Here is a 15680-nt window from a genome sequence, read left to right on the forward strand (position 1 = left end):
GATATTGCTAATGTCATGCTTAGAAGGAAACTGAGTGCCTTTGGTAAGTTGAATGTTTATGTAATTTGTCCTTTTTAAAAATCTTAAACTTACTACTGTTAAGTAAAATTGACCTCTCAAAGTGTTAGAAAAATAAAAGCAAGTGAAACCCAAAATTAATACATGGAAAGAAATAGTAAAGATCAAGGTGGAAAAAATCACTAAATGGAGTCTCATATACAAAGGATCAGTGAAGCAAAATTTTGGTTCTTTGGAAATATAAATAAAATTGACAAATTCTTAGCTAAACTAACAAATGAAAGAAAAGACTCAAATTAATATAACTAAAGTGAAAAGTATATTGTAATACTTGCAACGAAATGCAGAGAATCATTAGGAAACACTTCAAAAACTTATATTCCTATAAATTTGAAAATCTAAAAGAAATGGCTGATTTTCTAGACACATCTAACCTACCAAAATCAAGCCACGAGGATATAAGCAGCCTAAAAAGATCTATAATTAGCAATGAGATTGAAGGAGTAAGAAAGAATCTCACAGAGGAAAAGTCTGAGACCAAATATATTCAACTATGTAGGCTCAAGGCTGGAGGTATGGCAGCAAGCACAAGGCCCTGAATCACAACTCCACTGTCATCATTGAAATATCCGGGGTGGGGGGTCTGGTGGCTCATGCCTTAATCCTACCTACTCAGGAGGCTGAGATCTGAGGATCACAATTCAAAGCCAGCCTGGGCAGGAAAGATCGTGAGGCTCTTCTCTCCAATAAACTACCAGAAAACTGGAAGTGGTGCTGTGGCTTAAGTGGTGGAGCGCTAGCCTTTAGCTGAAGAGCTGAGGAACAGCGCCCAGGCCCAGAATATAAGCCCTATGACTGACAAAATAAAACAACCAATAATAATAATAATACCTTAAAACAACAAAATGTGTTCTCTGACAAGTCATTGAATGAAGAACTTTGCGCGCGTGCACGCACACACACACACACACACACACACAGTGACATACACATACCTCCACCATTTACAAAAATCAAGGCCACTTACTTCAAGCCATATCTCATCATTCTTTTCCAGGCTAGCCTCCATCTGCTCACTCTCTTTATCATGCGGTCTTTTTCCACTGGTAACATGGGGGAACCAGCCAGTTAGGGGCAGGTGCTTGGGTAAATCTGGATGGTATGATGTGCAAATCTGAAATGTAAGTTCAACCAAAAATCAGGTGTAGAGTATGAGTGATAAGTAAAGACAAACTCTCCTCTATGGGACCAAAGTTTTTGGCAGGAAACAAACAAAAATGTCTCAGTCTTCTCAATGTAGAATAACTTTTCAATGTTTTCTCTTAGCATTAATAACACGACATGAGAGGTTAAAACAAACAAACAAACAAACATATACAATTTTCAGTCCACTATTGGCCAAGAGATCTTGCCCAAAGAACAGCCCTGGCATATTTCAGGTAATTATTCCTAGGATCAGTCATTCTACTCTTCCTAACATGCTGGATAAATTGTAATCATGCAACTTTGTCTGGCTACCAATTGGAAGCTGTTGACTAAGGAAGCTATTGGGCATTGGTCTGAGTTATGGTTTTCTTCTTCAAAGAAGAATTACAGAACTCCAGGAAAACTTTGTTTACTTTACTTTGGGAAGATAGATTAGACTAAAAACTACTTCAGAGAAGGGTCACTAACTGAAATCGCTCAACTTTCCTGTCTTCCAGAGAAAGATGCTATAATTTGGCTGAGAGAGTATGACAGGAAGTTACCTCATCACATCTAATTCCCCTGACTCTCTTATTAATTAACTCCAATGTCATTTAAGGTCACTGCTGACATAATTGGCTCATCTTCACAGGGCTCCTTACAAGTAAAGGGGAAGAAGTGAGCTTTACCTGACCAGTATAATGTGGGTGGAAGTCTGTAGTGTTGAGCTTCCAGAAAAGATGCCATTTTCCAAACAAAAAGGAAATGCTCAGCTGGCATATACTAATTTCTCTCTGACCTGCTAAATTCTTCCTCCTGGAAAGGCTGATTTCATGCCTAGTAGAGCAGGAGCCATTTAGGAGGAGGAGAAAAAAAAATACTGCAAGCCAAGAGTGGAAGAACTGGAGTCCAGAAGACAGAGGGGTTGTTGAGGAGTTGCTTGAACCAGAGCAACAGCTTGGTGGTTCCTCAGCCTCTTCTGAGAGGTTTCCTTAGATCTAAAATACAATGATTTCATCCTGGCTTGAATCAACTGGCAAGCTAACATATCTATGAAGGACTGATTTACCTACTGCTAGGAAGTGTGGAAGAGAGTATTTGGCAATGAGAAGTATCTGAAAGGTACCCAAGAGCCTTTAATCTTGTTTTAGTAATCAAGAATAATTTATAAATATGATTAGTGTTACATTGTAGAGTCTACAGAAGATTTCCCATCTATTTAGGAAGATGTTCAGGAGAAACTGTCTAATGACTAAGTCTAAGAGTTCTACAGTAATAATTATTAAAGGTAGTTTTCCTTTGATATTTAACACATACTTTACATCTCATTTGATCTTTATAATTTATCATTCCATTTAATACAAAAGATAATCACATATTCATTTACATATGAGAAATTTGGGGACTAGGGCGGTTTAGGGACTTGTCCAAGATGCCATAATGGTAATGCTAGCAAATTCAGTGGTGTACCTCAAGATTTCTGAGTTCTTCCTACTTTTTATTCTTTCACAATATATTCTCCAAAACAGAGGTCAAGAGTAAGTTCTGATGCATGTATTTGTAAATCCAATTTGGGGATTCTGTGTATATACCCTAGAGTCAGCTAATGATCAAAGGTTCCTAGATGAAAGCCACAGAGCTTGGGTGGGGGTGGGTATGAGTGATAGGATTTCAATGCCAATCCACAAGCGTTTCCACTAATATTATCTTGATCTGAGATCAGTGAGGTTAAAGAAAAAAGAATGCCAGTATCTGGAGAAAGAGGCGAGCTCCCATTCAGCAACTAGTGGAATAATTTTTACAATCTTGTTTTACAACCGTGACCCAATTCACCTGGCTTGACTTACCATGGAATGAGGTTCTCCTCTTACCAAGGCAACGGGGTATTTCTTGTCTTCATGAGATGAGTAAGCCTGGGTGGCCCACTGATCCAAATACCCTTCAGGCGTGTGGAAGCCACAGTCTACAATGCTGGTTTCCTTCTCAAAGGGCTCACAGATTCCATCTCCTTCATACCTGTAGCAGAGGCTTGGCTCCCCTGATAAGAAGCATGTATTTTATTGGAAAATGTTATTACATTTCATGGGGGGGGGGATAACAGCTGTGTTCACCACATTATTCCTCTAGCCCACCAAAAAGATCCTGTGAATTCCCACTAGCCCAATCCTTACCCCAAACACACCACACTTACAACTTTAAGGAAGAGGATTTTTTTTTAAACTGGGGAAGGGTTAAAATCCACCCACAAAATAAAGCTATAGCAAGGGCTGGGACTGGGGGAGTAGGGGATTGGTGAGGAAACAAACTGCAAGATGGATAGAGGAAAAAAGTCAACAAGACATCTAGGGAATGTTGGAGATGTGAATGAAGCAGAAAGAGGATTCAAATGATAGGTGTAATGTATTATGGTTTTTTAAATTTCCTTTCTTGATTCTTGAAATACTAAAATAATTGAGGAGTTTGTTCATTGAATTGTGTTTCTTTCCATCTCTCTTCTCACTGAATTCTATTTCTTTGGCTAAGTAACTGTTCCGAAAAGAAAACTGGAAAGCAAGGTTTGATTCATTGGGCAAGCAACCTATTTGCTCACAGGATACTTCCTATTAATCAGACATGGAGACTCATTTGCTTCAAGGTGCAAATATTTATAAACCAAGTCTCCTTGTTTCCTATCTGCTTTGTTGATGGTGGTTGTGGGGCTTGAACTCAGGGCCTGAGTGCTGTCTTTGAGCTTTTCAGCTCAAGGCTAACACTCTGCACTTGGGCCATAGCTCCTCTTCCTCTTCTCGACTTTTTATGCCATAGATTTAAAACTGTTTTTTTTTCTTTTCAAATTCATCTGAAAACAACAGACCACTTTAAAAATACATTTCAAATGCTTCCTTTGAATCTAATATTTTGAAAAATAATAAAATGGAACTATATGCTTAGCATAAAATGAATTCAGTACTCACTGAAAACAATGTCTTAGTGGTAGAACATTCCATGTTAACGATACCCAGTAAATAATTTAAATATACTCTTAAGTATAGTATTTAAGCATAGTTAAAATAATTTAGATATAGTCTTACTGGAGTTAGAGTCTGAGGAAATATGAGTCAAATTTCATGGGATCAAATGTGATAGAAAAAAAAAGTGAAGTTTGTGCTTAAGTTAAATGAGACTTGATCTGGACAGCACAGTGTTTGGAGAATGTATGTTTATTTTCATTATGAGACCACTGTGTGGCTACCAAAAAAGAAAGGATGCAAACAGAGGTGGCATTAACAAATACTTCTGCACAGAAGAGGGAGGTAATCCATTCTGTGTATTCTGCATAGCCAAACCACATCTGCAGTATTAGATTCCTTTCTGGGCATTGACCATGAGAAACATGCCAGGTTGAGGTAAATAGGAAAGGGTCTGGAAACCTAATCACATGAGGGGATATTTGGATTGGAAAGGAAAATAATAAGGAGGCATTTCAAATATCTGAATGGTAGTCAAATAAAATAGGAAAAATGTATTCTCTGTAGCTTCAGATCAAGGAAAATGCTCTTAATTAAGCACAGGAAAAGCTGGATTCAGGAATGGATCTGCAGCAGCCTTGTTGAATGTTCTTGGATGAGTCATTCAAATATTCTGAGCCTCAGTTTACAAATTGAACAATGGGAGAAGTATCTATAACCAAGCCATTTTGTTGTTTAAAAAAAAAAGGTCTATTTCAAGGTGCATTTGTCACTGCTATAATTATGTAAACAGAAGCTATAGATCGCCAAGGATTTTGTAAAAGTGCTTTCTAAAAGAAAGCAAAACTGAATGCTGAGTCACTGCTTGAAAGGAATAGGTCTCTGTTAAGCTCTTGGCACATGATAAGTATTGAGTATGTGGTGGTACTACTGAATACATGGTATATTTGTGGGTATTTGTTCCTTAAATGTATAGATGATGTGTGGAGGAATGGAGGAATGGATAGAAAATTGATGATAAATGGATGATGGATAAATGGAGAGTAGAAGGATAGATAACTTGTGATGGATGGATGGGTGGATGGATGGATAATCAATGAAGAATGGGTAATGAAGGGATAGATGATGGGTGGATGATAGAAGGATGGATAGAGGGGTAAACATTAAGACTCTGTGATTCTACTCTGCCTGTAAAAAGCAGGGGCATTTGTGTGTTCTGTACAATCTTGATATCTTATTCAATTATACATAATTATAATTTCTTACTTTAACTTACACTGTATAGATATTAAAGTATTTTCAAATGCACTACTATTTGAAATAACTATGACATGTGATTGTGCCCCACAGAATCATTTTGGTGTTTTAACCTGGAATAGAAAACAGTCTTCTGTTAAAAAAAACTGAGAGTCAGGAGGCCCATCGGCACTGGGAAGAGTGCTGTAGGCCAGGCCTTGGAGTTCCTAGAGTTTAGGGTCAAAGCCTCTTACACACAACTTAATACCAGTGATTCTCCATGGCTAAAAAGAAAAGGACATTCCCTTCTGTCATTTTACATAATCTTATATATTAAATACAGATACCAGGTTGCCTTCACCCTGGCTTAGAGAACTTCCTTACTCAAATTTGTATTCTCAAATGTATATTTTGGTGCTTCACATGGGGACTCAAGAGAGATTCTTGGTAGCAGAAAGGTAGGCACAAATATAATCAAATGGTTTAAGATGAGCTCTTAGAGGTATATTAACTTGCATTTAATCCTAATTTTAACACCTCCACCTAAATAAGCAAATATAAATGCTACAATCCTTCCCTATTTCAGTTTAGTTCACTCTTCACTAGGTAAGTGTTAAATGGGTTGATCTAGTGATTGGGATACATCAAATGTTATCATCATGTTCATTAAGCTGTATGTTCTAGTATATTGGGAACTCACAAAATAATACACTGAGACATCTACAATTAAGGTAAATGGAAAGACTTTGAAAAATTATTTTAAGCAAAGCAAGTCAGACCAAAGAAACACTGGCTTCATGGTTTCCCTCATTTGTAATAACTAAAATATGGATATTCTTAGTAGAGGCCCACAATAGTTCAATAGCTATATACATATGACCATATAAAATGATCCTTATGAAATAAACTCCAAGAAATGGAAACAAGAGGTATATTTTAGTATTCTGTTTGCAGTCATTTCTCCTTTCTTTTCTTCCCCCCTCTCTTTCTTTCTTTCTTTTTCTCTTTTGATGTATTCCCTTTTGTCACTGTTTTGGATTTCTGTACCCCTCATCTTGTATATATACCTGATTTGGGGAAAGGAAGGGCAATCACAGAAATGGTGGAACAAAGGGTGAATCCACGCAACAGTGATGCTCACTAGACACTATGTTGGAAACTAACTTTACAACTTGGGAGTGGAGTCGGGGGTGAGTGGGAGAAAATGAAGAGGTGACCCTGTTCATAAAGAAATGTCCTCATTACCTTAGTTATGAAACTGTAACCCTTCTGTACTTCATGTTTATACTATGTTAAAAGGTATAATTCTAGGCAGGAACTCACACTCACCTACACAGTTGAAACCTTCCTCTAGTTTACATGCCCTTGAGCATCCGTCTCCGTTCAACAGGTCTCCGCCATCACACTCTTCTCCCAGGCTTCTAGACATACACATACAAACACACACATAGCAGGGTTGTTTTGGGGGTTTGTCTATGTATTTTTCAATGTGTTAAGATTCAGTACATAATGGAAGGGTGGGAGCTAAGAGGGATGCCTTTATAGAAAACAAACCAACACACAGACATTTGGGATGGGGATGTTCATTGCTTCTGGTTTTTTGGCTAAGATCAAGCCTAGGCTAAGGCTGTCGCTCAATGGCAGAGTAGCTGTCTAGGAACTTTTGAGTTCTACCTCTAGCACTACAAGTAAACAAAACAAATATATAAATACACAGACATTAAAAATAGGTCCTATTTTAGTCAATGGTTGTATCTGGTGTGTGGTGGGAAGTCTAAGCAGTGTCTTAAGTGTCTTCCTGATTTGAAATATTTACAGAGTACCCAGAAAAGATCTGATAAACTATTTCTGGTAGGGGGTCAGAAGCATAAAAATGCCTTTTAACTTACTGATTAGTGGAGTTTTAGAAGGGTGATTTTATTTTTCAATTGGTTAAATGTATTAATAAAAAGTAATAACCCAATAGTTACAAAATCAGTAGCATTACTATACTCTACTAATAGCTTATTATCTGAAATAGAAATCAAGTAAGCAATCTCATTTATAATAGCTACCAATTCAGAACATACCTAGAAACAAATTTAACCAGGAAAGTAAAAGTCTCTACAATTAAATTGTAAAATATTGATGAAAACCATAAGAGGACATACACATCACATCCCCACACAAAATAGAAAGAATCTATGCCCATGGGTTGGAAGAATCAACAATTGGAAGAATCCGTAACCTGCTGCTCCAATGGGATCCTTATCAAAATACTAATGACACTATTCACAGAACTAAAGGAAACCAGGGCTGGGAAGGTGGCTCAGTGGTAGAGCGCTTGCCTTGCATGCCTGAGGCCCTGGGTTCGATTCCTCAGCATCACATAAGCAAAAAGAAAAAAGCCGGAAGTGGCGCTGTGGCTCAAGTGGTAGAGCGCTAGCTTTCAGCTGAAGACCAGAGTTCAGGTCCCCACGACCGGATCCCCCCCAAAAAAAAAAGAACTAAAGGAAACCATCTAAAATTGATACAAAATGACAAAAATACCAAATATCCAAATAATCCTCAACAACAAAGTAGCCTACCCCATTGTGCTTTTAAATCATTGTTTTTCCTTGGGTAATAATATTGCATTTGGTAGACTTGTATCTCCTTTTTGTCTAACTATTAGGATGTTCAAGCAGCTAGGATGTAACTTAGTTCTGAGCATCCTTCTAGGGTCCAGGTCCCTAACATTACTCCTTATTACCACCTGGTGGCAGCTATAATGTATTGCAGGGCAGAATTTTCTAAGAGCTGGATAACAAATGTCATTTTGAACCTCAAATTCTGAGTGGGTGAGTAAATATAGATCAAGGTAGGTAAGCTAGTTTACAGGGAGAGGAATAGAAAGAATTTTGCAAGAACAAAATAAACTTTGGTTACAACTCAATTTTGCTAGTGAAAAATAGATGATGGTTACTATTTCCCTCCCCCCCCAGTGGATATGCACTGAACTTCAGAATATTATTATAAAAACAGATTGATGGTTAAATAAATAAATGAGAAAAATTATTTACATGAGTTAAAAGTTTGCTGTGGATACAATAATGTTATATGTATATTAAGTGGTAAACTAGAAGTATACAAAATATTAAAAATAAGAATGACTTAGTTGCAGAATTTAAGGGAGAGTCATTTAATCCACCATGGGGAGAGCAGCTCAGATGATGGTATCTAGGATGTTGAACAGCTAGATGAGCTTAAGGACAGGTTTATATAATGTGTCCATCTGCCCTGAATTTCCTAGTCTTAGTGATAATTCAGTATACACATCGGGAACAATTCCTGGCCAACTATAATGAAAGGAGCATGGCATGTTTGAGAAATAACCAGAAGCAATTCTATCTTCATCTTGGTAGTGTTTACCGAAAAGCTGGAAATTGCATTGTAATTAATCTTTCTGGGGTCAAAGGAGCTGCTGACTTCCTCAATTTAAACACTTAGTTAATAAATCCACACAGTTAATTAAAGTATAGGTCATTTGGCTGATACTCTTCCAGCATTAGTTAACAAGTAACTTTCTGCACAAATTTCTTCCCTGTATCCATCCCCAGCAATTATTCATTGAGGGCATAAAGTTGCCCCAAAGATCCAGCTATCCTAGGATGAGCTGTAAATCGAAGTGGATTCTTTCCTAACTATAGATGTCAGTGACCTTTTAAGGTGATCACACAAAGTCCCAGAATTTGTAATGTAGGTTACCCTTTCCATTTCCAAACAAGTCAACTTCAAACTGGAGGCTGACAGTCCTAGACAGAGTAGCCTAACTCACACATTCCTACACACACACACACATAAGACTCACCCTGTGACCTTCCCATCTCCACAGTAGGGATCTCCATGGATGTGGCTTAGGGGAGGTGAAGCTTCTCCCAGTTCTCCTCCAGCTTCAGCTTGGACTTGGTACTCATACATCTGCCCAGGCGTGACCTCCCTGTGGAAACCAATGGGTTAACGACCATGACAGCCTCAAAGGGAAGCCTGCACTGGGGCCTTTGCAAATGGCTCATAGGAGTTTTAGAAGACAGTGATGGAGGACAGAAATGTCGAACATGGTGCATTGTATGAAGTAAAAACCAGTGTTCCCCATACACTCCACACAATAGACATGAAATAAGTGCAGGGTGAGTTAACATTAAATATAATAGTCCTAGACAACCTAGGGAACTTGTATGAGTTTTAACTAAGTGAAAACAAGACAAGCACTGAAAAACCAATGCTCTGTTTCTTAAAGTAATGAGAGAAACTGGAATGGAGGTTCAGAGTGGGGCTCAGTCTGTGGATCCCAGCTTTATCATCTCTCAGGGGAATTCTTATCTTGAAGAGATTAAATCCTTAAAGGTAAGAGCAGCTATCTTGTTGTAGGAGATTGAAACACTTTTCATTAATATGTGGGAGAAGCAAAATATTCCCAGTTAGAAATATATTAGATTTGTTTCTTCATAATTCCAGGAATTAAGCCCACTAACCATTTTCCTTCTATGTTTTTTGTAGCTATGAAAACCTGGAAGTGGGCAGTTATAACAGTTGATATAAGAAATGGATTGGACTCAATAGAGCCCTAATTCAGTGATCAAGAGGACACAGGAGAGACAGATAGTTAGCGGAGGAGAGGGGTCAACAAGAGAGGCTGCTAGTTCCAAAGATAAACCCTGCCTTCATCTTACTTTTATCCCAGGTTTGCCCTGATTTAAAAAGTACCACCAAAGTTAAGCTAGGATGAAAGGTATTTGAAAGGACAAAATCCCAATGGATCTTGCCAGGTCGTTCTTTTCTCTCAAACTCTTCAAATCAACCGCAAAGCCTCCATTTGCTCACCTGGTATAACACACCCAGCAAACAGGAAATAGCTTGGGGTTTCCCAAATACCTCTATAAACCTCTAGGCTGGCTTTTAAGAAATTTTAATAGGAAAGTCACCTAAATATGAGAGACTTTTAAACTTCCAAATTAGTTTTCTTTTTTGAGGGAACAACCCTCTCATGACAGTGGCAGATATTTCTAAAGCAAGCCCAATTGTATATCCTGGTCCTCTTTACAAGGTAGTTTCTCCAGGGCTTCTTGTCCAGCCGTGCATAAAAGTCTTGGCTGGGAAAGGATTAGATGGAAATGTCAGTATGTGTTTACTCTTCTTGGGATGGGAGAATCATAATGGCAGTTAGCTCAGGCATTCAATAATCTCTGAGTTTGTAAAAGTCAATGTGTTACTGAGCAAAGAGAATGGAAATGAGATTTTGTAGGAAAATTGGATTTTAATCCTGAGTCTGTCATTCATTTACCAGGTTAGGCAACCAAATAAAGTGTCTGTTTTCTATCTACAAACTGGGAAATTATTGGCCTTAAAAGTTTATGTGCAGGAATGAGGATATCATTAGGTAACAAATACCATATTAACTGCCTTACCAGAGAAGTTAAAAAGTGGTATTTTTTACATATTATTTAATTGATTAATCCATCCATTCATTTATTCATTTCCAGTACTGGGGATTGAACTCAGTGTCTCATATACTTGACTGTCTTTTATGCCCAAGGTTGACACTCAACTGCTTGAACTACAACTCCACTTCAGGCTTTTTGCTTGATAGTTGTAGATAAGAGTCTTACAGGCTTTCCTGACCTATCTGGCTTTGAACCTGAACCATGATCCTCAGATCTCAACCTCCTCCTGGATAGTTATGATATAGCTATGATTACATATGTGAGCCACACCAGCACAGGACTTGCTTTTTTTAGTTTTGTTTTTCATTTAAATTATCCCTGTGTTCTATCTTCCAATTTGAAAAAAAAAGATCATTTTATTGCCCTCTCATTCTAAGGATGAAAGCCAATATGGGAAGAAAAATATATTAGATCACAGGTAGGAATTTGCTTCACTTTTCGTAGTTGTGCTAGATTGCCAAAAGACCACTCCAACCAGGCTGTGCTTGCTGGGATTTGACTGCTGTGTTGCCCATGGAAAGGAACATTTATTTTGTTGCCCCTGGAATCTGGAATTAGCTGAGTGACTCAACTGGGAAGGAAGAACATAATAACAATGTGAAGCACAGACTTGGTAGACACAGGTGAAGTAGGGCTTGTCCCTTTGCTGCTAGAACCTTTCCACCACCAAGGGAAGACCAGGCCAGGATGATGGAGCAAAGAGGTCCCATGCTAGCTGCCTAAGCTGAGGCCTTCAACATACACAGGAGGTCAGCTGGGGCCACCATCTGGCTCTGGGCAAGCTATCTGGATGAGAATGCCCAGCCCATCCATAGAACTGTGAGAAACAACATTTGTTGTTTTGACCTACTCTATTTTGTGATGATAAATAATGTAGCAAAAACTAAATGATATAACACCTTTGACAAGGTTTGGTTTTTTCCTGGTTCTGACCTTGGATCATTCTCTTAAGAAAATTACAAGCTAGGCACAGGAGGTTGAGATCTGAGAATTGGGCAAGAAAGTCCATGAGACTCTGATCTCCAATTAACCAGCAGTAATTGGGAAGTAGCCCTGTGGCTCAAAGTGGTAGAACACTAGCCTTGAGCGAAAGAGCTCAGGGACAGTGCTCAGGCTTGAATCCTGAGTTCAAGCTCCACCACCACCACCAGAACAACAGCAGCAAACAAAGTATGGAGGGATGTTCTCTGGAGATACCAGCCTCCTATTATAGACATTAAATAGACACTAAATAAGGCCAGGGCCTTATATCTTCTGACCTCAGCACTTAAGTACACTGAGTCTTAACTCACTAAACATACAAAGAATAGAAATAAGAGAATGAACAATGAACACTTGGAAGAAAGGGAGAAAAAGAGAAAGGAAGGAGAATCAGAAAAGAAGGAGAAGGGATAAAATACACCATATATGAGTCACGAAACTAGAGCATAATGTCACTCTGCAATGTCCGTCATCTTTCTGCTGGGGTATGAAAGAGGTGATTGTAACTCGGTTACAGAAGCCATGGCAGGGTGTTAGAGAGCCACAGCAAGGAATCAGAAATCAAATTGTCACCAGGTTGAAGACTGCTTCTGAGAACTTATGTGTGGCAATTTCACTGAGTCCAACCGAAATCCTTCACACAAGTAATATCTCCCCCTTTCCCACCATCACGATGACAGGGGCAGTGAGCTATTTGTCTCCCTTAGGGGAAAGATTTTTATTCATCATAGATAAGCCACTTTAGAATGAAAGTCTGCTTCCCTGCCAATCCCAAACAGTTCTCCAATGGAGGACGTAACAGAACAATAGAAAGTCACAGTAGAGGAGGGGACAAAGCTGGCCCCTGGTGTAGAAGGCCGTTTTGCACAACGCACCTGTCCGTGAAGGTCCTGTAAGGATGTGTCATCAGCACTGGCGAGCCGCTGGCAAAGGGCGGATCTCGCAGAACCTGGTACCTCACAGGCTGACAGCCAGAGCACAGGGCACTGCCGGGCAGCGAGGTCAGCAGCGCCGCATCAATCTCCATCCGCTCATCCAAGGTGTACACTTTCACTCCCAAGACTTTCCCTTCCGTGGGCAATTTGATGGTGAGCGGCGTGTCACAGAAAGTGTGATAAGGGCCCAGGTGCACAGACTCCTGGTTTTCCAGCAAGATCTCTGTGTCCAGGAGGGCTACGGAGGAATTCACGGAGAGGTAAGTGATCCACAGGGTGAATGTGTCGGCTTGCACGGGGTATTGGAAGAGCAGCTCCAAGCTACAGCCTTCTGGGGGGCAGGGCACCGTCATGTTCGTGTTGTACAGGTGAAGCTCAGGACTCCAGGCCTGTAGGCTCGGCTCACAAGGCTGATGCACATCGGGAGGCCCTGGGGGAGACCAGCAGAAAGACACATCCGCAATTACCACTAAGGGTCTGAAAATGACTAGCTTACATTAGCAGCCAGAATGAGAAAGCAGGAAAGGATCTGGAGCTCTTGAGAAAGTCATGTGGCTTAGTGGCTGATATCTTACCTATTACTAAGGATAAAGGTGTAAAACTAAAACATATGATGCTCTTGTTACTCTTCTATTTTTACCAAGGGGATCTAGCAGGAAATTGGGAATGGGACAATCAGAAAGGGTTCTTACAGAACCGGTAAGCAGAGAAAAATATATATATATACACTTAGTTTATTATGCATTTATGAAAAATTTTTGTTCCTGAAGACCAGTGTGAATTTCCATTTGTCTTGGTGGTATTATTCACAAAAATCCTCCCTTTTCTCTAAAATCTTATGTGGGTACCTCAGTTCCTTGATGATTAGCCAAATATGAAAACCATATGTTATAGAATTTGGGCATGTATCAACAGGTAAGTAACCCCAGGGAGGAAAAGGTAGGCAGGAAATAGAAGCCTGCATGATTGCATAAGAAAAAAAATGGTGTATTAGTAGCCAAATAAAAGTGCAATGGTGAAAAAAAGGTATCACAAACATAGTAAGGTCAGCTCTGTGAAAATAATCCATACAAGTTGTTTTTTTTCAATATCACATGAAGGAAATTAAAGAGACAGTAGTGAATTAGAGATCAGTAGGGTCAGCTTTTGATTGGCCCTGGGCCAGACCTTGTGTGGCTATAGCAAACCTGTATTGATTTTCCTACTTAGAAATAAGTACTAATATTTAATCCCCACCTTAGAAGAACAGAGAGAGAAAGAGAGACAGAGAGAATAGATAGATAGATCATTCTCCCTTTTGTAAAAGAACACTAGTTTGTTTGATTTTTAGCAGTTTTCCAGTGCTTACCCCAGAATACTAGCTAATTAAAGGCCCTTTTCAGTCACCCTACAGCACTGTCAGAAAGTTTTTATTAGAAGTTCTTGTGAAGCATTAAGTAGGTGACTTCAAAGATGACTTGGTTTGCCTAAAGATGCAAGAATTAGAATCCAGAATTTCTAATTCCATTCACTTCCACCACCAGATAACTCTGAATTCTGATAAGAATGTTATTTAGAAAAAATAAGCATTAAGAAAAGTTTGGGATCAGGAAGGCAAACAGACATTAAAGCTCCAGCACTGAACCAACTGTTTACCACAGAAAATGGATTTTTTTGAAGTGCCAACCTTGAAGTTCCATAAATGTTATATCCACTTTTCTTTATTCCCTGAAAAGCTTTATTGAAATGATCATATATAAGTCAGTCATAGAATGGTCTCCCTTTAACTCTGCCACTGGAATTCCTGGAAGCCCCAGATGGTATTGCTCAGGTACTATGCACTCTTAGGCCACTGTCTTCCTTTTGATTTTCATGGCCAAGCTACAAGTTAATTCAGAAAGACTGAATCCAACACATATTTCTGAGTAAGTTTTTGGAACTTAAAAAACATAAGTAGGGGCAGGGAGGGGAAAGCAAAGCTAACAGATGATGATTAGGAAACACTGAAGAGGATGATGAGGGAAGAAATCAAACCATTTATCACAAGGTGCTAAAAGTCATGTCAATAACACTTTCTGGATTGGAACTGGGAAAAGATTCATGCTGAAATGTTCTCCCCCGTTCCTGATATAAGTATGTGAGTATGTGCCTGAGAAGTCGAGGGAGGGACAGGAAAAAAAGATAACAAAAACATCTTCCCCCTCGGAGAGCCTAGCTTAGATCACATCCAAAGCACAAGTAGTACCGGCATTAATAGACTCATAAAATAGCCTAGATGAGAACAGCCCGTGTGGAACACCTAGTCCACCCTACCCCCACCCAGATTCGCCAAGCCAGTGAATGAGTGTTCCCTGAAATCTGTTCTGTATTATCCTCCTGATCGAGGAGAGTAGGAGATCAGCTTACTCTATCGTATGCCAAGGCTCATGCAGGGACAAGTAGGCATCAAAGCTACCCCTAAGTTTTGGCTGACTGCTTTTTCCATCTGTGTTATGTGCTGACCTCTGCATCATCACAGCCATTGAATATCCACATTGGGCAGCGATGGGACAGCTGCCACACACATCTGCCTCAAGAAGTCTTTCCAAGGCCGGGTATATATGCAGCAACACATATGCATTGTCTGTTCCTCCCCAGGCTAGCCCTCACCCTTTTCCTTCATCCCCAATCTCAGTGGTCAATAACATATGAATCAAAGAAGTCATGGTACTTTACCAACAGCCTCCTCTGGGGTCCAGTAACCCGAAGAGTCACACACTCTCTGCGAGGATGCCTTGTAGACATACTGACGGAACGTCCCATCTTCAGTGCAAGCATCACACATGCTGCCCGGGGTCCTGAGAAGAGGAAAAGACGAAGATGATCAGTGGCCCTCAGAAGAACTAGGAAAAGGAAGGCCCTGAGGAAGGAGGATGGCACTGCACAGGAAGCCCTAG

General features: G+C 39.6%; 1 protein-coding gene across 1 annotated transcript in view; it reads right to left on the reverse strand.

Annotated features, from left to right (window-relative positions):
• Pappa2 (pappalysin 2) overlaps window positions 1-15680 on the reverse strand; it is a 213367-nt gene that overhangs the window by 108490 nt on the left and 89197 nt on the right. Inside the window, exons 6-11 of the mRNA XM_013015620.1 lie at window positions 15460-15581; window positions 12706-13195; window positions 9217-9345; window positions 6717-6808; window positions 3051-3241; window positions 1046-1192 (exon numbers count right to left, since the gene is read on the reverse strand). Coding sequence (XP_012871074.1) covers window positions 1046-1192; window positions 3051-3241; window positions 6717-6808; window positions 9217-9345; window positions 12706-13195; window positions 15460-15581 — 1171 coding nt within the window. The remainder of the gene's footprint in view (window positions 1-1045; window positions 1193-3050; window positions 3242-6716; window positions 6809-9216; window positions 9346-12705; window positions 13196-15459; window positions 15582-15680) is intronic.

The sequence above is a fragment of the Dipodomys ordii genome, unplaced genomic scaffold (genome assembly GCF_000151885.1).
Source record: "Dipodomys ordii isolate 6190 unplaced genomic scaffold, Dord_2.0 Scaffold27, whole genome shotgun sequence".
In the NCBI taxonomy this organism is placed as follows: Eukaryota; Metazoa; Chordata; class Mammalia; order Rodentia; family Heteromyidae; genus Dipodomys; species Dipodomys ordii.